We start from the raw sequence: 26,828 nt of genomic DNA on the forward strand, positions 1-26,828 counted from the left end.
GAATTCGATGGAGACGTTTCGGGTTTCTGTGAGTTTTAATGCACAGCAATCGACAGCCGGCCTGCTTTTCAACTCAATTGCAGATTTTTTCCCACCTCCCAAATTAGAAAGAATAAAAAAGAAAATGTTTAAATAGTCAGGTGCACTTCCATCAGGTGGTTGTCGTCACATCGTCAGCATGTGCTAGATCATAACTCAGTCCTTTATTTTCTTGACCAATATGCACATTTGTAGTGTGTTAGGTGCGTCACAAATCTTTTTTTTGCTTCTTAAAATTACTTCGAAATATGCAAAATATAAAGATGAGACCCCAGCAGTGAGGATGGTGCTACAGTAGCTTAACAGAATTAGCTTTTGAAGAAGCGCAGGTAGCTTTTATTGCAATGCTTCATTAAAGAAATCACCACCATCACTGTCTTCTGCACTATTTAAACAACTAAGCTGAGGGGCACTTTAAACTTGGCAAAAGAAGAAAAGAAATCAGGTTCACTTTCAGTGTTTGGCTTTAGACAAGAAAAATCTGATACTTAGATTTACACTCCTCTCTGGGGCATAGTGAATGGTTCTCTGAAGCTCGCTCTTGGAGGGACCCTTGCCGCTTAGGCAGTGAAAGCGGCACACTTTCACAAATGATATTAAGGACATCAATCAAGGCACTTCTTACCCGCAAGTAATGAATAAACAAGAGAAAGGAAAAAAAAATACTGAGAATATCGTGTGGGCACAAATTTCGGTTTGTGTGCAAGAAGGCGTAGACGCAGATGGCATTGAAATTGAGGCCGGTCCAGTCAAAATAGAATGAAAGTTTCCTACCTGCCCCACATTGCCACAAACACACAAATACCTGCTCGGGGGCATGTCATTTATGAGGGCTTTCACCTTTAGTAAGAATCTGCTTTCTGCTCCGCCATCTGCTTGGCAAAATTTAGCAAGATTTGGGAGTTATATGTTAATAAAGCAAGAGAAGATGGTTTTCAGTGGACTTATTACCGAGTGCAATCCACTGCGGGATTGCGGATGGCAGCAGAGTAGACAGCTTCAGGCCTGTAAACAGTAGGTGGGTTTACTTCTCTCTTCTCTCTGCGGGAACTATCCATTAACAGATAATGGGGGGGAAATCAGAGTGATTAAGGCCCAGGGAATTATGGGTGAATACAAATTGACTCCACCTCCGTGTGGTGCGCTCTCTTGAGGTAGAAGCACTGATCATAAGGAACAAACTCATTTCAAAAGTACTATAAGGGCCATTAAGAAGGTTGTGGCGGGCGGGGGTAGGAAAGTGGTAGGTGGGAGCGCAAAGGGATGGACTCCCCCCGGACCAAAACTGATTGGAGAACGAGTGCCTGGGGGGAACATTCCTCATATCTATTTCCTGTCTCCACAGCTTGAGAAGGACAGAGTGAATCAAGTGAAAAATGTATATTAAAAAAAAAAAAAAAAAAAAAATTAAAGTACTAAATTTAATCATTGCACCTTGAAAAATTCACCCCATTCTATCAAACTCTTAACACATTACACTAATAGTTATAAAAACGTAGCGCTGCGAGTGCTCGGCTAATAAAATCAAAGCGACCGGGAAGCCACCACAGCATGGGAGGAGCAGATTTACTCCGGCTCGCCTGTTGGGAGGTGGGGGAATGTTGAAAGAATATTCTGTGTCTGCAGGAGAAAAAAGTGCACGAGAGGGAGATAAGCTAGCGGAGGTAGCGCAGCCCTCATGTCAGGGCTCCGAGATCAGCACTTGCCGTTTGCCAACTTCCACCGGGAGGAGGAGGATCGAGGCGAGATTGTCGGCTGTGACATGTCAGCGGCGGTGATGCCCGTTCCCAGCAAGAGCAAAGGATTCTGGGGGAATGCGTCTCTGGGAGATTGTCAGCCCTGATGCATAGCAATAGCAGCTCTTTGGAGGTGCTAATCAGAGCCGCGGCCGGGCTCATGCTAGGATCAGCCACTCAGCGCCTACATTAAGCGCCTCATAGCTCCCCTGGCTACTGGGCCAGAGGTGCAAACAGCAACCTGACAGGTTTTTGTGTCGAGATAAACATGCGTAACGCCTGAATGGATTTAACAAAAGGTTAGGCCAACTAGAACACCTTTTTTGGGAGTTTTCAAAACAAGGGGGACAAAAGCATAAGGGCGACGCTTCTATCCTCAGAATAAAGGCGGCGTGTTGTTTCCACTTGAGTTACTTGCCAAAAAGCCCCCCGCACATGTTTGAATGAAAAAAAAAATGAAAAACACAGAAAATTTGCAACTCTGCACCAGAAAAGAAGGAAACAGAGCAAGTTCATGGAGGCAGACTTTAGACCTGGTTGTGTGAACATGAAGGCGACAGCCCTTTATGTATCATTCATGTGATGCATTTACAAGCAAACAAACTTGGCTTTGAAGACCATTTTACAATGGCCATTTATTGAATCTTTATATATATGTTGAAATGTCTCTTTCTAAATGTAGTTTCTTTTCATAAATAGGTACAAAAACAACTGCACACTCACACTTTATACTGTGTGCCAAAACAGGAATAAAATAAGTTGTGAAAATATTTTTGCATCAAGTTCAACAGCTCTAAAATATTGTGGAATATTTACTACTTGTCCCACATCTGACCTCATGTACAGTATATTCTGTATTCAAGATGCAACTGTGCAGGTCGGAGAGCAGCTGGAAGAAGCCTAGTAAGAATTAACAGGATCTGTGGATGATTGTTCCATTTTGACTTTGGCCACACTGGCAGTCTTGGTCAAATGGACTGTGTGTAGGTCAAAGAGGCAGTGAACAGAAACAAGATGGAGCTGAGTTCTTGTTAAGGAATGATGTGTAGACGCTGCAGCTACAGGCAGGTATGGAGGTCCACTGGGGACAAACAGTGCAGGTTGCTGGGATGAATTGTATGGGAGCGCCGGACCCCCCCTCCCCACCTCCTCCCGCAGCCACACAAACACCATTCAGTGCCTGTAAATGACTGTAAACATGCCTAATTTTTTGTAAGAAGGAAGTAAAGGTCAAGAGACTCTGTCCTGACTACTTATTGGTCTGAACAAAAGAAAATAAGAGTCATTTCTGGGATTATGTTACAGCTGATGTGTTAAAAACACACACACACACACACACACACACACACACACACACACACACACATACGAACGCACACACAACAAAAAAGACAAACACAGAAGCAGGAAATAAAACGGGCGGAGAAAAACCTTGTGGCAAAAAAAGGAGGAGAAGAGATGAAATGAGGTGTGAATCTAACTGGAATCTCTTTCAAGTCTCAATAGAATAAGTGGCCTGAATGTAAAAAGTTAATTACGGACGCATGCCCGGCTTTTTTTCCTCCCTTTCCTTCTTCCTCTCAGGCCTCACTCTGGCATTGTCAGGCTGAGGTATGCGGCTCTATGGGGTCTGCGGTCCACACAAAGGATCAGGGAAGGCGAGCGATGTGGAGAGGCCCCTCGGCTGAGCTCACGGCATGGAACACTGTACAATTAGCCAGCCCGGCGTTCTGTCGGCTTATAATTATCAGTGCTTGCCTTAATTGACTCCCTTAGCCTGCTTGCAGAGGGACCCCCCGCCCCCTCCACCTCTACCCCCCCCCCCACCCCACCCCACCCCCGACACCCCTCTCCTTCCTCCCCTGCTTGGCGCAGGCCGCCGAGTGCCACGGCGGGCTCTCCAAAGTCATTTAGAAAAGCGCTCATATTTTCGAGACAAAAAAGGGGAACATTTGGTGAGAGAGAATTCATCATCAGGTGTCTAGAGGTTTTCCTTAATAGAAAAGCTGGGTCCCACTGAGCGCGCTCCGTGTAGCGGCCAGCCACGCATGCTCAGGACCAGCAAGCCGCCAATCGCAGCGGGGCAGCGAGACATTAGCATAATTTTATATAACACAGGCACCCGCACTGGAAATTTAATACATCTCAGCAAATACGAGACAGGCATTTTGCATAATTTTTTTTCTTCTCTCTCTCTCTCTCTCTCTCTCTCTCCCTGCCGTTCTGCACCTAGCTCGCCTTCCTCCGTCTGTCTCGCCGTCCGTCGCCGCTCCGCGTCTCGTCTTCCGTCTCCACTGGCCTCCCTCCTTCCCTCTCGCTGCCACTTTCCTCATGTCCCCCCCACCCCCGCCCCCACCCGAGCACCCCTCCTCTCCAACACAGCCATCCCTCTCTTCGCCCCATGGTGCTGCTCTCACTAGGAGAGGGGAAGTTCATTACCTCAGCTAAATCAGAATTAGTCCCTTCATTTTGACGGGGCGAACTTCATTAGAAAGGCCCTTCCTTAATCCAGCGGGGAGAACTGATGAATCTACATGGGGGCAATAATTTGCTTCACACAGCACATTCAGCCACTTCCTCCACACTATTTCCCCCTTCCCTTTTTCTTCTCGCCCTCTGTCTGTCTGCTTTTATGTACTTACAGTTGCATTTTTATTGGATCTTGAGAGGAGAAAAAAAATGTGAGAAAGGAAAACACCTGCATATAATTAACTAATAACAGCAAAAGGAGGTTAAAAAAATGAGTTATGTTGCTTGGAATGTCTATAATATAGCATTGGAAAAAAAAAATCTTCCCAGGCTTCAGGGGCTCTGGAGCAGCCACACAGAAGACTGAGGTGACTATTCTTTAAGCTCTGACAGCACCATGAATATGTCTTGTGTTTTAAGGCACCAAAAAAGCTGAAAAAGAAAGAAATGCACTGGGAGGAATCATTTGTTGCATCTGAAACAATAAAACTCCCTCTAAAAAAAGCACTTCTGGCTTTGGGTATATCGCCGAACCCTACAAAATACATAGTTTTGCAAGTTTTATTGATCTCTGTATTTTAAAGCGGCTACTGCCGCCGCGGCTCAGAGTTAAGCGGAGAGCGAGGAGATGAATGAGGACAGACGGCCCCTGACTGGCGAACCACAGTGCCTGGTGTCAAACAGATGTGCAGCTTGGCAGCTCGGCTCCCCCAGAAAGACGGAGGCCCACGGGTTCCGGGGTGGCGTTCGAGAACCTGCTGCCCTTGCTCGTCCCCGCCGCCACCCCTCCTCACCCCCCTTAGTCCTACCTCCCCGACTCCCCACGCGCCCCCCCCCCCCCCTCCCCCTGCGCCCCCTCCCTCATCACCTCTACACAGGGGTCCCCTGACTGGTAATCTTGTCCCTCGAATGTGAAATCTCCGACAGCGATGCTCCGCGCTTTTACCCCCTGCATCTGCGGCTGATGGGTAAATTGGAATGGCGCGCCCTGCTGGCGCCGGGAGCTCCGAACAGACAGCGGCACACACGCGGGGAGACACACACACACACACACACACACACACACACACACACACACACACACACACGCTGTGGCACCCCTCACGCGCTCCCTCTAATGCAGTGGACATGCACTCTCTCCCCGAGCTGCAATATCCATGCACGGACACACGTTCCACAGGCACACGTGGGAACAAACACACGCCTGTCGTGCACACGTGCGCGCGCACAGAGCTTCAGGTAAACCGCAAACGCCGCCTCATATGCAAGGGCACAGAGAGAGAGACGCAAGGCAAGTGTTTTCTGAGCGTGATCTGTTTGCCCTCATCTGGATAAATATTGAATATCTTATAAGTAAACAGACGGCAGGAACCGAGTCAATATATGTTCAAATTTCCAATGTGCATCATGCGCAATCGCTCAGCTTGGGGCTGTGCGCGAGGAAAAAAAAAACAAAACAACAAAAAAACAAACCGACTGACTTCTGGTGCCGCAGTTCCTGTTATGAGTGCAATATAGGACACGGCGCATTACAATGAGCAACTGTGAGCAAAGGAAAGGCAAAGCTCGGGTAACGGCATGTAAAATAAAAACTGCCATCTGGGTGTTTTTCAGTAAGCACACTTTAAAACATTAATAAGATGCTTTCTGTTTTTTATGTGACCAGGCAACAGGGTGAGATTTCCCAGACGGCAGCTTTGGCTGCGCCGAGCTTTCACTCCGTCTATCTGTCTATTCTCCCCGCTCAGTCGACGCTGCTCCTCGGCAGCGCGCGGGAACGGTTGAGTCCACCCTGGAATGGCGGGGACGTCCTGGAACAGTCGATGGGACCTGGAGGGGCTAAAGATCACTGCTGAAGAAGCCACAGAGGCCTCGCTGTCAAAGGCAGTGCTTTCAAGGGGCCAGGGGTGAGAGGAAGCCAGAGGGAGAGAGTCGGAGACATGACATACATTTCATTACACTTAAACCAACTGTGGGTTCAACTCCGAGCCCTGGATTTCCAGTGGCGTCTCAGAGGATGGAGTAAGTGGAGGTATGAGAGAGGGCTTCTCACAAAGAACACAATGGGTAGGTGGACAAAGGCGGGCGGCTGGACTAATTGCTCGGGGGCTTGCAGGAAGATTTTTTTTTCCTCTCCGCGTCTGTTTCAAGCTCAATTTGGAGGCGCGCTTCATTCTAGTGGACGTTAAATGCCTGAAATTTTAATCTCTTTTAGTCCAGCGGCAATTACAGAGGACCTCATAATTAAGACTTGAGGAAAAAATAATTAATTTCTGCTACATATATGTTTTTTTCCCCCTCGGTACAGTTGCAGAAGAGTTGCAGACCGCGTTGCTCCTGCTGCTTTTCCTGGATTTGCGAAAGGCGGGCACGGTGTCACAAGAGCCTCCTCCCTGCTCTCCTCCTCAGCCCCAGCCTTCACCAACAACTCGCGTTAATTTCTGCCGTAAGCGCAAACCTCAGATGGGCCTGAGAGAGAGAGAGGGGCGGGGGGGGGGGCAAACAGTGCTCATCCCAGACGTGCACCAGAGTGGTCTCCCCTGGTCCTGCAGAAAGACCGCTTGTCCATTAAGACTGTCAGAGGATGCTCTCGGAAACAAGAGGCAGCATCTTGCGTGTGGGGTGGGGGGAGGGGGGAGAGGCGCTAGCGTGCTGAAGTGGAGGGCTGGGCTGAGGTGAAAGGAGAGCCGGCTGAGCGAGGAGGAGCGCCAGGGCCCATCTTGCAGGGAGGGACGTGCCGCCGCATTCTCCTGCCGTCCCTGCGACACTATGGAAAACATGATTCGCCGTCTAACTTACTTTGCTCCTCAAAGAAATGTCTCTTTGAAATTCCTGGGAGTGTTATTAAAGGGGCTATAGAATTACAAAACACTATTATTACCGCTCGCTTGGGGGTAGCCCTCGCTCATTAAGCTTCAAAGATGTCTTAGGTTTTGATTATGCCATCCGCCACGTTCTCTCGTAACAGTGACAAACTCCCGCTATTTTGTTGCCAATCTTCTTCCAGCTGTCACATCATTTACAAAAGATCACAAAAAGGAGAGAAAAAAAACCTTCAAACACACTTGTGATATGCCTTCAAATTCACCAGACATCACTTGATTCCCCCGCTGGATTCGCAGGATTAACTTGAGGAGGAAAACGTCTCGCATTTCCTAACTGGTTGCCGCGTCTGACATCAGAGCGCACGAGATTGCGGCGTACTGGTATTGTCCAGGGGAGGGAACCCTCACTCGAACCGTCAGCGCGTCTCCAATTGGGACGGAGATGATTAAAACGCACCACGGCTGTGACTGACAGACTCCCCGCCGCTTTGTGGAAGATGACATGTCTCCGAGTCACACCGAAAAAAGCGACTCCTCTAATTTTAACTCCCGACGCCGACGCCGACCCCCTCTGTCAAAACTCCACCCCGCCCCTGCGAGAAAAAACATACTAAAAAAAACAACAACACAAAACCCAAAACTCCCAGCCATGCTGAGATTCTTAGCCACAATAAAGGTGATAACAACTAAACAGAGAAATAAGTTTAAAAACAACAACAGGGAGGGTGGAGACGAGGGGTGGTGGTGGTGGTGGGTGGTGGTGGGGGGGTAGCGGTGTAGGGGGGGAGGGTGAGAAGGCGCGAGTTCCCTCAGGTGCGCGCAAACAGCAGGAACCTGTGAGCCTGTGACAACACCTTCAAACATTTCTGTTACTTTCACAGAAATATCTGATGCTGAAGCTCCAACGTGATGCTTCCGCAGCCGCCTCGCCTCGTCCCAGCGCACATTCCACTTGGCAAGTTCTTGGTTACCGAACAGAAGCAGGAGGAGAAGAAGAAGAAGGAGGGAGGAGGGTGGGAGGGTGGGGGGGAGCATCCTCCTCACGGACTGTGTTTGACATTTGTCATGACAGGAATACAGTGAGGGGAGAGGAGAAAAGACAAGTCGAGGGCAGGGAGGGGAAGCGGGAAAATGGAGGAGTGGTGATCGATGCGAGAAAGAAAAAAAAAATTGAGGTTCGGTGCAATTTTAGTTTTAGGAGGTTTTTTGTGTGTGTGTGTTTGTGTTCACGGTAAGCAGGACAAAAGGATGGGGGTTCTCTCCTCGTCGCACACTGCGGTGAGCTCGGGGTTGCGCACTAAATGATTCACGCGCACACACAAAAAAACGGAACCTTTTACATTGGCGTCAGCAATTCAGCCGGGCGCCCTTGTGGGGGAATTCTTTTTTTTGTGTGTTTTTATTGAAGTCTGCGCCGAGCGCGCCCAAAAGCTCTGACAGGGGGCCCCCGAGGGCGCTTGTCTTCACCTCCAAATCATAAGATGGAGAGACGAGGCTCCCTCTGTGCTCTCAATTATACCCCTCAACACCCCCCGCTTCCACCCACACTCACACACACACACAGACACGGGCACGCTCGCACAAACTCTGCCCTCCCCGCCCCAAAAAATAAAACAGAGGCAGAGAAGAAAAGCCTTCGGTAATGCCGTCCCGGCGGAGGGCTCCGTGTGGCTCTGCACTGCTGGAACAGCTGACAGGCTCAATGCGGCGGGTCCATTTCCCTGCGGCCTGTCAGAGTTGGTGCTACAGCATGACGGTTAGCGCGCCTCTGGGGACGCGCCTCCCCTTGCTCGCCCCTACGTAGCCCCTCACATGACAGGGTCCCCCTCCCCCACCCCCAGCCTCCCCGTGACCCATGGCGGCGGCGCGGCTCTGCCCCAATTACCGGCGGCGAATAGGTTGCACCTCGGGGTGACGCGGCCCCTCTCATGTCCCTTTACCTCTCCCCGTCTCCCTAGCGAGCGAGGGAGCGAGGGGGTGGGGAGTGGGGGGCCGGGGAGCCATCTCGGGCTCCCTGGCACCACTCCGAGGTGACTGTGCTGCGGCCAAATGGAGGGATGGCGGCGGATGCAGGAGAGGGGGCCGGGGGGGTTAGCACGGGTGGCGCAAGGAGGGCTTTTTTTCTTTTTTCGGGAGGGGCGTAATTTAATCGGAGGGCACAGCTGCATAAACAGGGGTATTGAGGAATTTTGTGTGGGCTTGATGGAATTGACTTTGCATGAATGGCCCCCTCTTCCCCTTCCCCCCAAAATGGGCCATTTTCCACATGTCTCCGAGAATATGACAACCTCTCCAAAGCCCAAAGCTGGAAGTGGAAGACCAGCCAGGGGGAAGCTTCGTTCTTTTTCCCGAGCTGTGAAATTCTCTTTCTCCTCTCCTGTAACCTCTTCCTCCTCCCCCTCCTCCTCCACCCTTCGCCCCCTTCCTCCATCTCTCCGGCCGTCTTGGCTGAAGACCTCATCCAAGCCCCGCTGCCTGACCTGTCAAAAGCAGCCCCCGTCCTCTGGAAAAAGCCAGAAACAAAATAAACCAACAACTGCTGGCAGGGTCAGAGGGCAGCCGCTCCTGGTGCACTGACTCTTGGCGGGCTCCTCCGATTGGTGTAAAGGGCAGTGAGTAAAAGAGAATCTTTTCAAAGTGAAACCTCCAACTGATGGCTTAGAGCTCTACACCCCACAGTTTGTTTCACTCGCTGCTGTCAGGAGTCCCCCCCCCCCCCCCCCCTTCTTTTTCTTGCCCGGGCCATTTGGAAGGATTAGAAAAAGTGGAGGGGAAGAGAAAACCCGACTGGGCAGCTCGTGTGTGTAACTGGAAGCGTCTGACTGATGGCTCGGCGACCCCTCGGAGAGTGATAAACCTTTGACCTTGACGGCCCCCCGCGGTGACCCCTGACCTCTGGCTTTGTGCCATAGACTCGGTGGGAAAGGTGCAGGCGGGAGAGTGACCACACCCCCACTGTCCAGACAGAAATCTCCCTCATCTGACCTGCCCAGGCAGGAGATCTGGACGATGCACGGGGAAAATATATCACCAGGCAGAGGCACAACAGCTGGTGCTGTGAGTAAATGAGTTTGTGCAGCGCAGCATACAGTTATACTTATTGTAACTCACAGTACTCTCTAAATACTGCTGCTGATATGTATATATGTGTGTTTGTGTATGTATATATGTATGTATATGTATACACACACACACACACACACACACACACACACACACACACACACACACACACACATACTGTATATATATGGAGCTCAAATGGAAAAAAAACTCCCCAGAACTTGTAGGCTGCAAATGTGAGCTGAGAAAGACATTCTGTGTGAAACGAGACACACTATTAGAAACACAAGTATGGATGTCATTAAAGGAGAGGCGTGCGCTGAGACGAGGCACAGTGACACATCAAGCGGCCGTGTTTTATTTCTTCTTTTCTTCCTCTCTTTGTTTCACAGTGGGCACAAGCTCCCAAGGTCGCGTCAGTCTGCGCCAGTCTTTCTAGCAGATCCCATTTCCTCTCCCTAGGCACTTCCCTCATGTTGTTGGCCCAGTGATTCAGTGCCTTGCATTAAGAGCAATTCACCTGCCTCCAGCGTCCCGCCGGCACGGGTCCCCTGGGGAAACCAGGTAGAGCATTAAAAAAAAAAAAAAAATTCCACATATGGTAAAAAGTCGAGCAGCTCGCAGGCAGCTGAGTGTCTGCTGTGGGGATAGAAGCTCCTAAAAGGCCCAGCTGGTACTTGGAAAAGGGCTTCTGCATTACTACACCTCAGTGTCGGTTTGGGCTCCCCTTTGGAAAAGTGTTGGCCAGCGCACATGACCAGCCATTTTAGATTTCTCCCTCTACCCTCCCTCATCCCTCGCTCCCTCCCGCCTTCCAACCGGTTCTGTATCCAATTGAACATTTGGTCCTCCACTGCTGGTTAATCAAATTCCTCCATCTGGCCCCCCTATCCCTGTGGAACACAAAAGGTGCAGCCTGAGCTCGGGTCCAAGTGCATATTGGGAGGGTGGAAGGGGGAGGAGGGGCGTGGGGGGAAGTGGTGGTGGTGGGCGCTGCAGACAGGGACTGCCTACCTAACTTACACAGCCCAGTCAACTAGACCAGGTAGGGGGAGAGCTCGGGCCAGGCCTGATGGTTTTGGGCAACCCAGGAACAGCTTGGGACTAAGTATCAGAGCCCTGCTGTTCGTGCCGAGCTCAGGGACAGCAGCAGGTTCAAGTGACAGTAGGAGGGTTTTACGAGCTAATACCTTCACACACATCATAGACTGCAAAATAGAGTGAAGGCTAAATACTGACGCCAACAGCAGTGGCGCAGCCCTGCCCTGACTCTGACGGTATTTATTCTCTGTGGCAGCAGAGGGCAGTGCACCCGGAGAACGCTGCCCAGCAACAGAGGCAATGCAAAGAAATGTGAAGCGATGCATTTTTTTTTGCCCCAAAAAAAAAAAAAAAAGGATGCAGAAACTGCTGGCTGTCTTCTAACGAGACTTTCTTGGGTTCAAAGTAGCCGCGTGTCAGGAACTAAGCAGCGCCTAAGCCGGCGCTCTGATCAAAAAGAGCTATCTTAAGATCTCACACAAAGCCAGCATGATCTTTTTATCCCCCAGAGAGGCAGCGTAGCCTTCGCAAAATATCTCCTTAACTACATATTTATTTGAAGAAGAACCTCTCAAAAAGCAGTGCCGACGCGGAAAGTTTAACCGGATCTAAAGAGCAGCCGCCTCGACCAAAGCGCTCGTCACACCACTGCGACACATCCAGGTTGATCACGTCGCCTCTCCGCTCCGGCTCGGCGGGAAGGGGCTGGAGGTGAGGCGAAGTAGGGGACACGCACTCAGGCAAACACATGGCACCCTCAAGTGCTCGCTCCAGCCGTCTGCAGTATCTATTGTATGATTTCTATTCATGTCCGACCATCCTTCCCCCTGCCAGGTGGCAAAACATGTGTCAATAATTAAACTGCTTTTACATAACAGGATACGGGAACACAATGCAATTTGCTCCCCATATTTCATTGGGCCTTTATGAAAGCACATGAGAGAGTGTAATTAATCAAACCACTGGAATATGTGAACGGCAATTTCCACTTAATGGCACTTACAGGGATTGGGTCCCTTAAGCACTACGTTCTGTCTAGCAAACGAGCGGGATTCATTTTCATCTTCATGGTTCAGACAATAAAAACTGACGCGGATGTTTAACAACGCCCCATTTGGAATCGGGAGATGTCAGAAACGGCGCGTGACTCGATTCCTGCCGCTTGTTCTCCGGCTTTGAAAAGATGCCAGGACTGTGATGGGCACAGCTGAAGTTTAAAATAACGGCCTCGATACTCTGGTTGTATTGTGTTGGACGGGACATTACAGTTCTCGCCCTGATGGTCGCAGTGTTTTCACACGGAAACGACCAATGCTGTGATACAATAGAATTGCTTTCCAATGCGCTTCCACTGGGTCGCACCATTTTACCTCTTTGAAACGCCAGATGCAGACGTTTGTCTGAATTGTTGGAGACAAACAAAAAAACAGAAAAGTTTCTAAGCCTGAACTTTGGAAAATTAATTTCTTTTAATGATCTTGATTTGACCTCAAACCTGAGTGCATGTTCTGGATTCACCTAACCACAGGAGGCAAACCACCTCCCTAGCCAGGGACAGGAAGGGGGATCGTTCTCTGCTTTTAGTGGCTTTCTGAGAGAAGATGGTCCTAGTCTAAATGGCACCCATGTCCCTAAAAGTGTTTCTCTCTCACCCACCTCTCCTTTTTTTCCCCCTCTGCCTCTCCAAAGACTCCTCTAAGTGCAGCATCTTGTTTCAGTAATTCAGCCAGGGCAGAGACAGTGGAGAGAGAGAAGTAATCGATTTCTCTCTCATTTGGTTCCTCCTAGACTTGCAGCAAAGCCTCTTGGGGAGTTCTGGACTATTGGACAGGACAATGTTATGGGAAAGAGTGTCACTGCGTTTAAGGTCATCGTTACACCGAGGTTTCATTTTGAGTGCATTTTTATTGGTGTAACGGAAGAAAGCAGACAAGCAAACAAACAAACAAATAAATAAATAAAAGGCAGCTGCCATTTCCAGGATGGCAGACATCAAGATACGCCCTGCCTTTTTATATCAGCAGCGCCGCTGTGAGAGACGGAGAAAAACCAAGCACTGCGGCAATCTGATCCACTGTGGAGAGACTCTCTGAAAAACTGCTGCTAAGTACAAAGCTTTTAGTAAGGTCCATAGGTAAACCCTGTGTCTATAAAAAGATGCCATTACTAAATAATTTAGAGGAAATGCCTTTACTGTATGATTACTGTTTCCCGTTTCACGGTTCATATCATCTTTCCCAAAGAAGGGATGACGAGAAAAAAGGGGAGTGCATGGAGAAACCAGCAAATTACATGACAGGCCGAATGGTACCTTTCTATTTAAAGGCCCGGTGTGTAACATTGACAGAGTCATATTGGTATGAAATGGAACTGAAGAAAAAAACAACAAAAAGATGAGTTCACAAAAGCTAAAATAGCTACAGTGTCTTTGTTGGTGAGTATGTGGTTTATGTAAGCTGCATGAATAGGTGGTGGTATTGTGCACAGCGTGTCAACAGTGTCCCTGACAGTGGATCTACTCAGGGTTTTCTGATTCTACACTTACATTACGATGGGGTGGAGCAGAGATCAATTAAATTGTTGCAGTTTGGTTTCTCACCATGAGATGTCGCCAAACCTTTCACATTGAGCCTTTAACTTAACTGTGACAGATGTTAAATGTTTTTTTCCTCAATTAAACCTGAATTCCTGTCACTAATTGGAATAATTTGTATAACTGTAACTCACCCTAAAATTAAATAGATTTTTCTAATCAGTTTCTCGTGCAGATATTTGCCAAACTAATCATCTTGCAATCAAGACATTTGGCCCTCTACTGCCGGTGGTGCTCGAGGTATGATCCCAGTGCTCGAGGTGCGATCTTAGATATTCTGTGTGTCACAGTTTGTCCCCATCAACAGGTCTCACCTCAGGTGTAGCCATTTTCTAACTCGGTTTTTCTTCTGCATTTCGGCCCTTGGCGGCTTTCTAATAATTCGTTGACCGCTTCAACTCCAACACCGGCCTGCTAAATTCTTAATAAAAGACGGTAACTCTTGGGCTGAGCGCCCATTCATTTACATCTGATTGAGACAGCCTCGCACAAAAAACTATAAATAAAAAATGGAAGGCGACTACAGCCGCAAAGTTTGACATGTAATATTATAAAAAAAAGGAGGGTGGGGCAAAGGCTGACATCTCGCTTGTCATTAAAGGTGCGACAGCCGCAATACAAACAAGAAAAAAGAATCTATCTATTGTTTATTACCCCCTCAGGCTTTTTACCCAGAGGGCAGAATAAGAGAGGGAGGGGCAGAGGTCAGCGCAATTACCATTCCCTCCCTCCTTCCAGTCAGACAGTGCTAGGACATGCATTGGCAAATTCCACGGCAGCATCGTATATCACATTAGCATAAAGCCCCACAGAGCTAACCTTTGTTCAATTCCATTTGATTCTAAGAGAGGAAAACAGGCTCGCTGACAGCCTCATCCGCCCTCAGTGTTTCGCGAGTTCACTTGTTTGTCTTTCAGGCTTGTGACTGCTCTTGCTAAAGATGTGCTATTCCAAAAATAAAGCGCCAGGGGACGTGGGGGATCATTGAATCATCCTGGGTAGAATATCACATCATCTGGAGAGCTTCAAGGTTCAGGCTCAAGCTATGTCTTAGGAAAAAAATACAACAACCAAAACCCCCCCAAAAAACAGTTTTGGAAAGAACAGCTCAACGTATGTGTGCAGAGTCTACCGGTAATTTAAAATTGTGCCCTCATGCTTTTGCCGGCACTCTGATCTTAACAAGCGCATTATCTATTTTTTCTTTTTTTTTTTTCTAAGTGGCCGTGGCCTTGTTTTATATATTTCACAAGCGCTCTCCATTTTGGCTTCTGTTGGCAAACAACAAAGAGGCAACATTTTGCAGCATCAGTACACCCTAATATGCCCGTTCACTGGAAATGACAACACTATTGTTATCAGAATGAGAAATACTCTTATGGAGAAGAGAGGGGTTTAACGTCTACAGTCATGCTTAAAACAAATGGGTTCGGCTAGCTGTTTTTTTTTTTTTATTGCAAGTAGAGGCGGGGAAGCGTAAACACGTTGTAAGCAGACAGAGGAAGAAAGACAGGGAACAGAGAATAATAAAAAACAAAAATAAAAACCAACATAGAACGACCAAAGAGCAAACAGAAGTGGAATTAAGAGGCAGAAAGAAAAAGGAACAGACAGAAAAGAAGGAAGAATTAAAGAAAGAATGGAAAAGAACGACGGAAAGAAAGAAAGAAAAAGAGGTCTGCGAATTTCCCCTTCCTCCCAGGAGACCTCCCTTGATGCCAAGCATTCATCATCCAGCCTCTAATATCAGTTATTCTGTGGCTCCTCTGCTTACAGCAGAATTAATTTCTGCTTTAATTACTCTCATCGGCGGAATGCTGATGAAGGAGAGGGACGAGGCATTCTGGGACTCGGGCCTCATTCCACCGCTTTAATTTGAATGAATTCCACCCGGACACGCTGGCAAACAACTGGCAGCCGAGCCCCGGGAGCCACTGTGGGACTGCGCAGAAGAGCGGCAGCCATGGCCCCCACCAACCTAGCTGCTACCTAGTGTGTTCGCGCTTCCGCCTGTGTGTGTTATGTGGAGCACGTTGATTGCACGGGAGGCTGAGCGCACGCTTCGGAAACGGAGGGAGGAAAAAACACACACAGAGGACGTAGAGAAAGAGGGAAAAAATGGATAGTTGCATTGAACGATGAGCGTGTGTGTGTGTGTGTGTCTTGTTTGTGCATGTGTCTGGAGAGCGCCTGTTTGGACTGTTAAATTTACACAGAGGTATGTCCGGGGTTTAGAGAGCAGCATGCATGTGCGGAGGGAGGCTGCGAGTTTTTACAAACAGAGGCTGCGAGGATGGTACGCGTGCGTTGGTTTGAGAGCAAAGATCATTAATAGTTAATTTGATTATTCCAGATACGACACGTCACATTCCCAAACAAACCCCCTCAGCCCGTGTGACAGCCAAGAACTGGTAGCCAGGGGTAAAAAAAACAGCGTGGCGAACGAGGAGCGGCGCGCCGGAATGGTGACAAAAAGGGCAGGGAGGTGTTCGCGTGTTGGTGAGGCGGCGGCGGAAGAGCAAAGAGATAATTAACTTTACTCCGGGCCAGCTTGCTAGCTACAGAATGCAGCATATTGGGTAAAGATTGTGATTGATTGTGCGGGTCTGCCATACCGATTCGTTTGATTAAATGCAACCATGGGTTCCTTTTCCAGGCGCTAATGAAGCAGCAATTTGAAACTGAGAGACCGGAGGAGGCTGAGCCAGGCTGCGTTCAGCACCGCACGGTCTGCCTGTGTTCGCGTGGGGCTTTGAAACGGGAGCAAGAGGTAAGCAGGTTTTTTAAGCGTGTGTGCGTGTGTGTATGTGTGTGTGTGTTTTAAATCCAGTGTTAGTATAAACTGAAATAAACTAAAAATATTCAGATAGCCAATAATTACGTGTTATGGCGGGGAAACATTTACTCTGAACATGATAAAAGCCCTTCCATCCATTCAGTGGCTCTTTTGAACTGTTTTTCCCCTTCGTCTCCTTCGGTTCTACGGTCCGAGCCATCCCTCCTCCGGCTCAGCGGAGGGCAGGGAGGCAGGTGGGCGTGACCTCCACTGACCCTGAAACCTCTGGACAGGTGGGCGGCGGCCTGCGTGCGCCGTCCATTTTGGCAGCAGCCCACTTCCCTTGTCCCCCCTTCATTCCCCCCTCCTCCCCCCCGACGGGGAAGCTCAGGCCATGATGAGCAGCTGGGTCGCAAACACTAAGCACATTAATATCGTCTTAATGATAATAATCATTATGGCATAAGCACCTTCCCCAAAGTGGGAGTGTGCCAGAGTCGCGTCGTCGTTAAGGTAAAAAAAAAAAAAAAAAGGACGGGGGGGGGGGGGGGGATGAAACGACTCTTTTAATGGGCAACAACTTACAGCCACCAGGATAATGCAAACGCGCTAATGTAATAATGTGATAATGAGATACGCCGAAGACATCAGGGAGAGCAGGAAACTGGATGAAAACCAGCGTGGAGGAATAAATAAGTCCTGCACTCGGAGGTGAGGCAGCGGCGGCGGCGGGGGGGAGGGGGGTTTGGGGGGGCTGACACAGCTACCTCGCATTATCGCCGCCGACAGGAAGAGGAAAGTTTTAGCGGAACTAGCGCAGCCCTTGGCCTCCTTCTGCCTCCGAAGCCGTTAGGTGCCGCGCACGCACCTGGCTTAATACGACTGTCAGTATTCACCTATCACAGGCCATTATCTGTCTCATCCGCCTTCATTATTGAAGCTAATGATCTGTTGTCCTCGCCGGCTCCCCGTTGAAGGAGCGCTACATTAAAAGTCTCTTACTAACTTAATTAGTAATTATAAATGTTAAAGATTAATCAGAGAGTGAGTGGCTTAAGGTCTACGTCTCCAGGCGGCAGCGGGACAAATGGGGAGACAAAGAGGCCACGTCGCTTTTCGTGTTCACATTCCGATGTCGCGCTGGAAATGAAGCACGACACATGAAAACAGCGCGAGTGTGACATTTTTTTTTTTATCCTCCTTCTCCCCACCTCCTACTAATTAACGTCTGGCTGCTTCTGTAATCGCGTGTGTGCGTGCGTGGGGGTAGAAAGGACACGCTGAACTGTTTTCCAGCTACCTCACTTGGAAAAAGTAACCCCGCTCGCGTGCGTGCAACCCTGGATTATCAAGTCGTTGCTCAGGACGCAACATTCCTCATGAAGAAAATTGACGCCCGTCTATAATCAGAAGCGGCGTCGTGGATCTGAGGCTGTAACAGGGATCCACATTTAATACGGAAACCTCTGATGCACGCGGTGCTCCACATCATCTCTTTCTAACAAGATAGAAATAGATCCCCTTAATTAAATCCTGTGTGTACACTAATTCCTCGCTAAATCTGCACCTCTCTGACAATTCCACATCAGCAACGCCGCGCACTCCAGTAAACATATAAGCACTGATAGCGACATTAAACCTTCATAACTAATAAAGCTTTCATCCCCGGAGTTCCTGTGTGATTTCCATTAATGTGGGAGGGAACCGCCCGGGACCATCTCCCTGTTTTCCGGAGCATGTTGACACTCAAGCCGAAGGGGGGTTGGGGAGAGGTCGGTGTTCCTCCGTGCCAGAAAAAAACAAGGAGGAAATAAAGGCATGCTGAGTTGCAGGATGGCGAGTGGTGGTGGTGGTGGTGGTGGTGGGGGGCAAACTACACTTTAGTCTGAACAAAATGTGCCGCTTTCAACTGGTCATTTAAACCATTTCATTGAAGGCTCTGGTGACTTTTTTTTCAAACTGGGTTTGATGGAGGGAAAATTTTTCCTTCCAATTCCTCCATAATGCCAGTATCGTTTTACTCAAGTGTGTGGAAGACGTGGCACTTCCAATTTTTCTTGGAACAGCCGCATTAACATCATGTTTTTGGGCAAAACATCCAGTGTAGCCTTCAAGACACCTGAGCTCTGGCCAGGCTTTCAGGTCGCAGCAGCCTGTCAACTGACTGGCCAGACTTGCATGAACGCAGCTTCTGTCTGGGAGGCTACGGTGAATATTTGGCCTGAAATCTGAAGTGTGCTAACCTTGTTGTTTCAAGACAAAGTGCACGACTTCAGTTCCTGTCTATTGTGCAGAGTCCATGCTTTCAATATGCTTCCACTGGGTTGCAATTTTTAATTTTTTTTTTACCTCTGTGAAACTTCAGATGCAGAAACGAGGATGTGAAAATGTGACTGGAGCCTCCACTCAAATCAGGGTTTGCGGTATTCTATCCCTTTTACTTGATTTTAAACATTACCATTATGGTAATCTTACTACCAACAGGAGGAAACACTCTGCACCATCTAACAGCGTGTTGGGTGTCTTCACCCTCTTCTTTTGTCAGAGGAGAAATGGCGGCACTGAAGACACACAGGATGAGGTGATGGCGGGTGGGACAGCGGGGGCGGGGGAGCTGGCTGGTGGCCCGCAGCACCTGAAACCTATTAGAGAGCTTTGGAACATTCCACAGGGTTCTTCCACTTTGGCCGTGGGGCATTGTAAAGGTCCCAACCGAGAGTGTCGGTACGACTCAGGCGCCGACAAACAAGTGGCAAAGCGCAGTGTTGCAGCAGGACTAGATTACCTCTCCAGAGGTGGCAAAAGTATTCAGATTCTGTAAAGGTAAAAATACTGATTCAACTACTTTACTCAAGTACAGTTAAGAAAGAACAGGTTCTGAAATGCACTTTTTGCCATTAATGAAACAGTTCACTCATTGATCATTTTGCAAAAATCAACTCAACTGACCAAAGATCATAGCTCATAATTCATATCTTTTAAACACAAATTTAACAAGCATGTTTTTTCAATGTAAAGAGTAGAATTTGATATTGGTGTACAAATGTGTGGAGCAAAAGTAAAAAGTCGTTACAAAAAGTGCAGATGCCTGAAAAATCGACTTAAGTACAGTAACAAAGTATTTGTACTTTGTACATTTTGTTCAGACAAAGTATTTGTACTTTGTTACTTCCCACCTCTGCCCCGCTCTCACCTGCGTCATCCGACCTGACATGTAAAGCTCGGCGGCCCTGACGTTTCATTCTTTCTTTTCTCCTCCACACCTGCTGCATACGAGCGGTGCTTTGTCGCCGCAAAGGCCCGTTCCACTCTGCTCTGATTGAAACGTTTACCGCTGGCGAGGCGGGCTCAACTTTTATCAACTTTTCATCAAATGGCTCGCCATCTGGACTTAAAACAGCGGGAGGCCCAATAGTGCGCTGACACTAAAAAACAAACAGGCATAAACACACGCAAGCCGCTGCCAAAATTCTTGGAGTTAGCCTTATCTTGTCCACAATGTGCGCTGTGTATATGTGTTTTAGTGCTATCAAGGCCCATCTCTTTTTGGCTTGGCCGAGCGTCCGCGGCGCCTCAGCGTTGCGCTCACTGGGTTTAGCTCTATGGGTGTCTGCGGCCTCTCCTCTGGCCGCCCGTGTCCATTTGCTCTGCGGGTATGGCAGGCCTGGGCTGACAGATGGCCGCCCCTCTCCATTCCGCTCCAGAGTAACACAGTAACTGGTTTTTCCTCCGCCGTTGACCTTGCCACAGCCAGCCAGCAATCCAGGCTGGCACTCGGCCTGTTGAACAGGAGGGTAATGAAGTCCAGCGCTGCTCACATGATTATTAAGGCTTTGACACTGGGGGGCCTTTCAGAAGCCCTACACCCCTCCCCTCACCCTCCCCTATCTGCCATTGGTGCAGCCAAAGTTCGAGGAGGATAGTCATTCGTTACACAGTACTTTGGAAAACCACCGTCGTGCGCCGTAAAGAGAGCTACAACTCTTTGAAATCTTCAGGTTTTTTTGGGGGAGGGGTGGGGGGGCGCTCAATTTGTGATTCTTTGCAATGCGTGCCAGCGAAGTGTACTTAGCGACAGTTTCACAGACATCAGTGAAACTCTCTCACGGCGAGCAGAGAGCCGCTACACAAAGTTGGATCACATCTGTCACCTTAGCGCCGGTGCTGACAGCCACTAAAGGCGGCGCCTGGCCTGCAGCAGCAGTAGCAGCAGCAGCAGCAGCAGCAGCAGCAGCAGCGGCGGCAGCAGCGCCACTTTGCTCTCGCTGCGATTCCCCTCACCACAAGCTTCTCAAGGCACGTTCGGAACCCAGGTCCCCTCAGGCCCCGGGCTGGGATTTGAGAGGTGTGGGTTGCAGCTCTGACCTTTACTGAGGCAGGACTGTCTGTTTGCACTTCACCCATATACGCCCCCCCGCCCCCCCAAAAGTGCTAAGCAACCCCTACAGAACAGGGGTGCGCGTGCACCCACGGCCTCGGTGACATCTCCGAGGCCGCGGGGAGGCGGAGTAAAGCAGAGGTTAATTCTGATCATCCAGTATTTATGGGCTTCGCTTTAGAACAAGGGTTGGCATTAACACTCTAAAGGAGACACTGCTGCTGTAAATCAATAAAACATAGGCAAGAAGCACAGCAAGAGTCCCACCTTTATTCAGGTCAACCCAGAACCAAACTAGACTTTCATGGATTTCGCAGATAAGATATAAACAGCTATAAGGCCTGATTCCATAGAACTTTTTTGGGGAAAGATTTCTTAGTAATTTGAAACTCGCCCTTATTCACATTAAAGTTAGTTTGGGTTTATAAAGTTAAGTTAGGTTCATTTCATATTGGGTCAGACTTAAAATTCCATTGATTTTTCAGTGCGACACAGCTGCTGTGTGTCACTGTCACATCTTCATGACTGTAAAAATCCCCAAAAGCTGACTTGTCTGCAATACATCACGTTGCCAAAAAACAGTGTAAATGTAAATAAAATAGCAATTTGTTTGACTTCCAAGCAACATTGCCATGAGTGGTAGTGTGCAAATGTTGCCTAGCAACAGCAGAGGCCCTGCCCTTCTTTATTTCATCTAGCTGTTGATGGAACCACGCCTGATTCGTTTTTTTTAATTTATTAACCTTTCCAGTGTTTGAATTAAATCCACTCACAATCAGGAACACGCCTTTCCGCTGATGTCGGTTGAACGCAGATAACTTTACGTATACGAGTTGTACATAAGACCGACTGGTTTGGAACTGCAAAGTAAATCAGTGGCGTTCAGTCTACCATGGCGAAGGAATTCACCTCACAGCGGCACAGCGACATCCGGCCACCGATTCCAGTGTGGCGAGAGGCAGCGAGTGTTGTGTGGAGTTTGTACAAGCTGGCCGTATGAACTGAGAGCATCAGATATTTTCTCACATGTTGGCCTAGTCTGTGAAGTGTGGGGGGAAATGTCAGGAAAATCAATAGATAAGGACCACATCAGACCAAGCTTGTCTGGCCCAGCAACAGAGCATCCCCATGGTGATGTCAATTACCTCTGCTTTACAACAAAAACACCAGGAAGAGCAAAACAGCCTTTGCAACGCTGTAAAACTTTTAATGCAGTCTGCTGGTTACATTGAGGAATTTGTAAGAAACTTCCTTTTGTTTTTCTCCTCTCTCTCTCTCTCTCTCTCTCTCTCTCTCTCTCTCTCTCTCTCTGTCTCTCTCTCCACCCCACCATGCATCCAGACAGGCAGGTAGGTGACTCTGTGAATGTGAAAGCCTTATTGATAGCTCCTTCCGCAGCTCACTCTGTTTTCTATTCTCCTCATGGACGCCACATTAGTCAGGGAGAGGTATAATATAACGAGCAGTAAAGTGTGCATAATTGCATATTAGCAGCAGCACACTTGGCTGCACGGGAGGTGACTGCACTAACGAACAGAGAGGCGTTATTAATCACCAATTAATAAAAGCAGGCAGATATCACAGTATAGGGCACGCCTGGGTTCCTTTGTTTCCACTGGCTGGTCCGAGCCTGTTCCCTTATTTATTTCATAAGATTGATCCCGTTCCTGCACCGTGCTGTCTATTGAGTCCCGACTCTGATCTCGCTTCCCCCAGGAGTCAAATGAGGGCTGTTTGGCTATGTTTGTTAACAGATTACATGTGTATGCGCTCCATGAAAGCGAGGGAACACCATCAGACGCAATCAGTGGCGGCTGCATGAAAAGAAATGACATGTCACGAAAAACACTCCCTTAATACAGAGTCAAATGTGTCAGCGCCATTGTGTAATGGCCATACACTGGCCAGTTGCTTCATGGGCACATAAAAGCAGGATGGGTCCGAGAGACTGCGACCAATAGAGAGGAAACAACACAAGGTTTTCGCTTCAAACACTGTTACAGTTGGGCCTCCTGTCTGTTCCCCCTGTTAACGGCCAAATCAAGCGCGCTTTTGCCAGGTTGGAGCGCAGTTAATATGAAAATGTGACAGCTAAATATTGAGAGGAAAGCAGAGAGTGGACCGAGCGCTGGGGGAAAGGAGGGGGAGGAGGAACCAGGGAGCTAAAGGCTCTCCTCTCTGTAACGGCCCACAGTGCCTGCTTCACACTGAGCGGCCAGCTGTACAGCAAATGTGCCTTTCCCTCTCCGCCCCCGAACCTTTCCACCCCTCCGGCGCCTCCCCCCCTCCGCCTGGGCCGACCAGGCCACCGGCTCCTGTCTGTGAGTGGGGGCTCCTCCCCGACTTGGCTTGGAGCTCAGTGCTGTCACCAACCCAGAAATCTGTAGAGGTGACCCCCAAAAAGACTTTTCCCCGGGATGTTTTTTAGTCTGCTTTATTTACAATTGTCCTTCCGAGCGCTGCCACCTTGGCGGCGATGCGGCCACCTGGAATGGACAGGAGCGGCGGGATGAGGACGGGATCGAAAGCAGATAGGACAGAAAAGCACAAAACCTCTTTCACCTTTTAAAACCCTTTAAGGGAGAGGCTTTGCTTTTAAAACGTGTCAGGGCTCGGAAAATCCACACAGGGACATTTGAAACAGTGCGATAAATGGGCCAAACTTGCCCCCCATCAGGCTCCAAATGTCATAGTTTACAGTTGGGGTCAAAGTGAAGCAATGGGGTGGCATGACGGCATGCTGACAAAACCAAAGAGCCTTTTGTGTCACTGAAAGACCTTCAAAGGCCCGCTCAGAATAAAAATAACTGAAAAACAGAAAAGGAAAACAGTTGACTTGCAATGCAATGGAAATGACCCCCCCCCCCCTCCCCCATTGCAATTCCAATTCAGATTGAGACGGCGAGTTGATCTGGAGGACAGAACGGCTTTTAATCTGAAAGACAAATAGAAAGGGAAGGTTTGATAGTGACTGCAGCAGCTGAAAGCTGTATAAATCTGCGTGTCTCTGGAGAAAAATCGGACACCCTCAATTCTGTAAGTGAGCCATGCCAAAAAAACTCCAAACTAAAGAGTGGCCAGCTGTCTTCTGGCCTGCTATTAAATTGCTCCTTGGATGGTGGTGATATCATTTTTTTCTCCATAGGAGTATCACACCAGGTCCCCAAACAGAGCGACCAGCTGTACAGCAAATGTGTACTGATCCATCTGGGCCCTAGCAGGCAGCGGCCTCCATCTTAAAACACGCGTGGCCGTTCGCACAGGCGGTCGCGGCCATCCTGCACCCGCGGCACACCTCCCTCGCTTTTTATTCAACCTCCAGCATCAGAGCGTCTGGGCCCCAGACTCACGCCTCGCGCCTGAACCGGGAGCACTGTTGTTTCGAGTATGATGACGGGACGCAAACGTGCGCTACCTGACAGGACGGGATGAAGGTGGAGGCTGATGGCCTTTGGTTGAGGGAAACTATTGTGTTACAAATGCAACCAATACGGACTCGTCTGAGCGAGGGAGGTTCGGGATTTGTTGTTCGATACACTTAGCACCATGGTTATGTCATGGCACATCACTATATATAGAGTTATCAGTGTGAACTGACACCCTGGAGCGGGGCACGGATGAAAACAACACCCCTATGAATCCAGCGTCTGCTCCATTACCTACGCTAATAACGCTGACAGCTGAGCGGAGATGACCCCAGCCCCCTGTTTCCTCTCTCCTGTGCAGATGGTCATTAAAAGGAGAAAGCGTCCTTTTTTGCAGTAGAGAAGGTATTTAGTGCAACAAAATTTTTTTTTTTTACAAAATTTGGAACCAAATTGGCTTTGTGGTGATTACACGCAAGACTAGATTAAAGCTAATCCCCAATTTTTGAATGGGAAGATTTTTTAAGAAACAATAACAATCTCCAAATAAAAAGGAGTGACTTGATATACATGGTTTTTCAAGCTTTTTTATTTTTGCTTTGTTTTTTTTAGTTTTTTGGATCATCTCCCGCATCTGTGCAGCCGCATCTTAAAAACTTCATCTTCCTACCAAATTTTCATTAAAATAACTTTTGTTTTCGCCGCATTTTAGAGATCACAAAAGCAGATGCGTCAAACAGAAAGCGTTTAGAGGGGCCTGATGAGACCCGTGATCATGCAGAATACAAAATAATGGCATATCAGAGAAGTGAGACATCAGACAGTAACCCAATCACCTATCCTCCTGTTATCCTAAGCTGTCTGAATTCCACTATTATGGGCAAACTGTGCGCCTGTGAGGCTGACAGACATAAAATAACCGGTAGGGGGGTTTGTTTTCTACCCTCCCAGTGTGCACCGTGCCTGCCTTTGCGAGAGAAAGGACTAATGCTGGCATGGTACTGTATTAGGCACCCCCAGTAGAATAGTGGGTGAACAGATCGCAGAGATGAATACAAAATACACACCTACACACTTGCAGCTCGTCTCTCTCCTTTGCAAATACACCGAAGCATCAAAATCACAAATCACATGCCTCTGATTGTTTATGCACAAACAGTGGGGCCCTGATAGAATTGCCTACCGGTCCTGATAGAATTGCCCACCGTGTTTAAATTCACCTGCGCCTAGAAGCGTGTCCCAAACAGAGAGGCGGTCTGGTTCCAGATCAATGATTTTCTCTCCCACTGAAGACAACAGATAATGCAGTGTAATGAAAGAGCCGCCAAACAAGCTGAATAAATGAATGAATAAAGGAACGTGAGACCGGAATTCAGACACCATACTGCAGGCAAGAAAACCTGTTTTCCAATTGTCTGTTTCTCCACAAATTATTCTGCCTGCATACAAATGACAGCCCAGTGTGGCGGGTAGATTTTCTGCAGGACTCATAGTCGATGAAAATTATATCTTGCAAAGGAATCTTTTAAAGAAAACATCTGAAATTTGGAATGATTTTGAGGTTCGCAGTAAGAGAAATTGAAATATCTTTTGTTTTCAGACCTTTTGTCGAGTCTTTTAAAAAAATAGATTGCCTCCAGATCTCAGTCATCTGAACGCATTACTTATATGAAGAGACACAAACAAGCAAACATCATGTGCACAGTAGCAATGTGGACTTAATTCAAAATGGTTTAAAATTATGTTCCAATCTTCTAGAACAGGGTAAATTGTGTTTTACTATTGCAATATTATTCAGAATATGTCCGTTTCCTCACAAACTTGGGTTAAAGTTGAAAGTGTCTGTTCCACAAGCATGCACACATACTATTTTGCACATCTTGTATACATTCACATGCATGGGCAAATTAATATGGTGGTTCTACGAATGCACACAAGAAGGGATGCAGCTGATGGTCAAAAGATTTTTAAAAAATTAACCTATTCGGTGTTGTGATCCAGACACTTGTAAGCCTGAATGAGACAGGGTCAAATATTCAATTACACATACAACAAGATCCTTGCTTTTGAATCACCTTTAAAAAGGAGTGAAGAGTACTGTCTATCTGAAAGCCTTTCAAAACATGCTACATGAATGGCTATATGGATGTTAATGGCTGTTAATTGATGATATTATAGTGGCAATGGTCAAATGAAACATTTCCGTTATTATTGAAATCACACAGAGAGGTGCAACTGACTTCATCTATAATACACTGTGATTAAAAAAGGGAAATGTTGCTGAAAAAACGTATTCAAATAGTCCTGAGTTTGTGCCTCTGTTTGAGTATACATGTCCACCCGTAATGAATGGAATCAAAGAATTGTTTCCTACCCAGCATGTGATTGGCCACGTGAACTTGGATGTCCCATTCGCTGTAGAACACCATCTGACACTTGATGCACTGGTACGTCTTTTTCTGTAAATATGACATACAGACAGACAAAAGCGTTACATAGTATAGTCAACATTGGGTTGAGAAAAAAAACTATATTGACTGTTG

At 48.0% G+C, this 26,828-nt stretch overlaps 1 protein-coding gene across 3 annotated transcripts in view; it reads right to left on the reverse strand.

Annotated features, from left to right (window-relative positions):
• LOC142885210 (zinc finger protein 521-like) overlaps positions 1–26,828 on the reverse strand; it is a 97,278-nt gene that overhangs the window by 25,348 nt on the left and 45,102 nt on the right. For 2 of the 3 annotated variants that reach the window (XM_076021453.1, XM_076021455.1), the window contains 2 exons: positions 26,660–26,744; positions 26,266–26,298 (listed from right to left, as the gene is read on the reverse strand). In XM_076021453.1, the coding sequence (XP_075877568.1) occupies positions 26,266–26,298; positions 26,660–26,744 (118 nt within the window). The remainder of the gene's footprint in view (positions 1–26,265; positions 26,299–26,659; positions 26,745–26,828) is intronic. The other variant, XM_076021454.1, reaches the window with a different exon arrangement.

This window comes from Nelusetta ayraudi, unplaced genomic scaffold, assembly GCF_046127955.1.
Source record: "Nelusetta ayraudi isolate G7.1 ecotype Tasmania unplaced genomic scaffold, CSIRO-AGI_Nayr_v1 ptg000011l, whole genome shotgun sequence".
Lineage (NCBI taxonomy): Eukaryota > Metazoa > Chordata > Actinopteri > Tetraodontiformes > Monacanthidae > Nelusetta > Nelusetta ayraudi.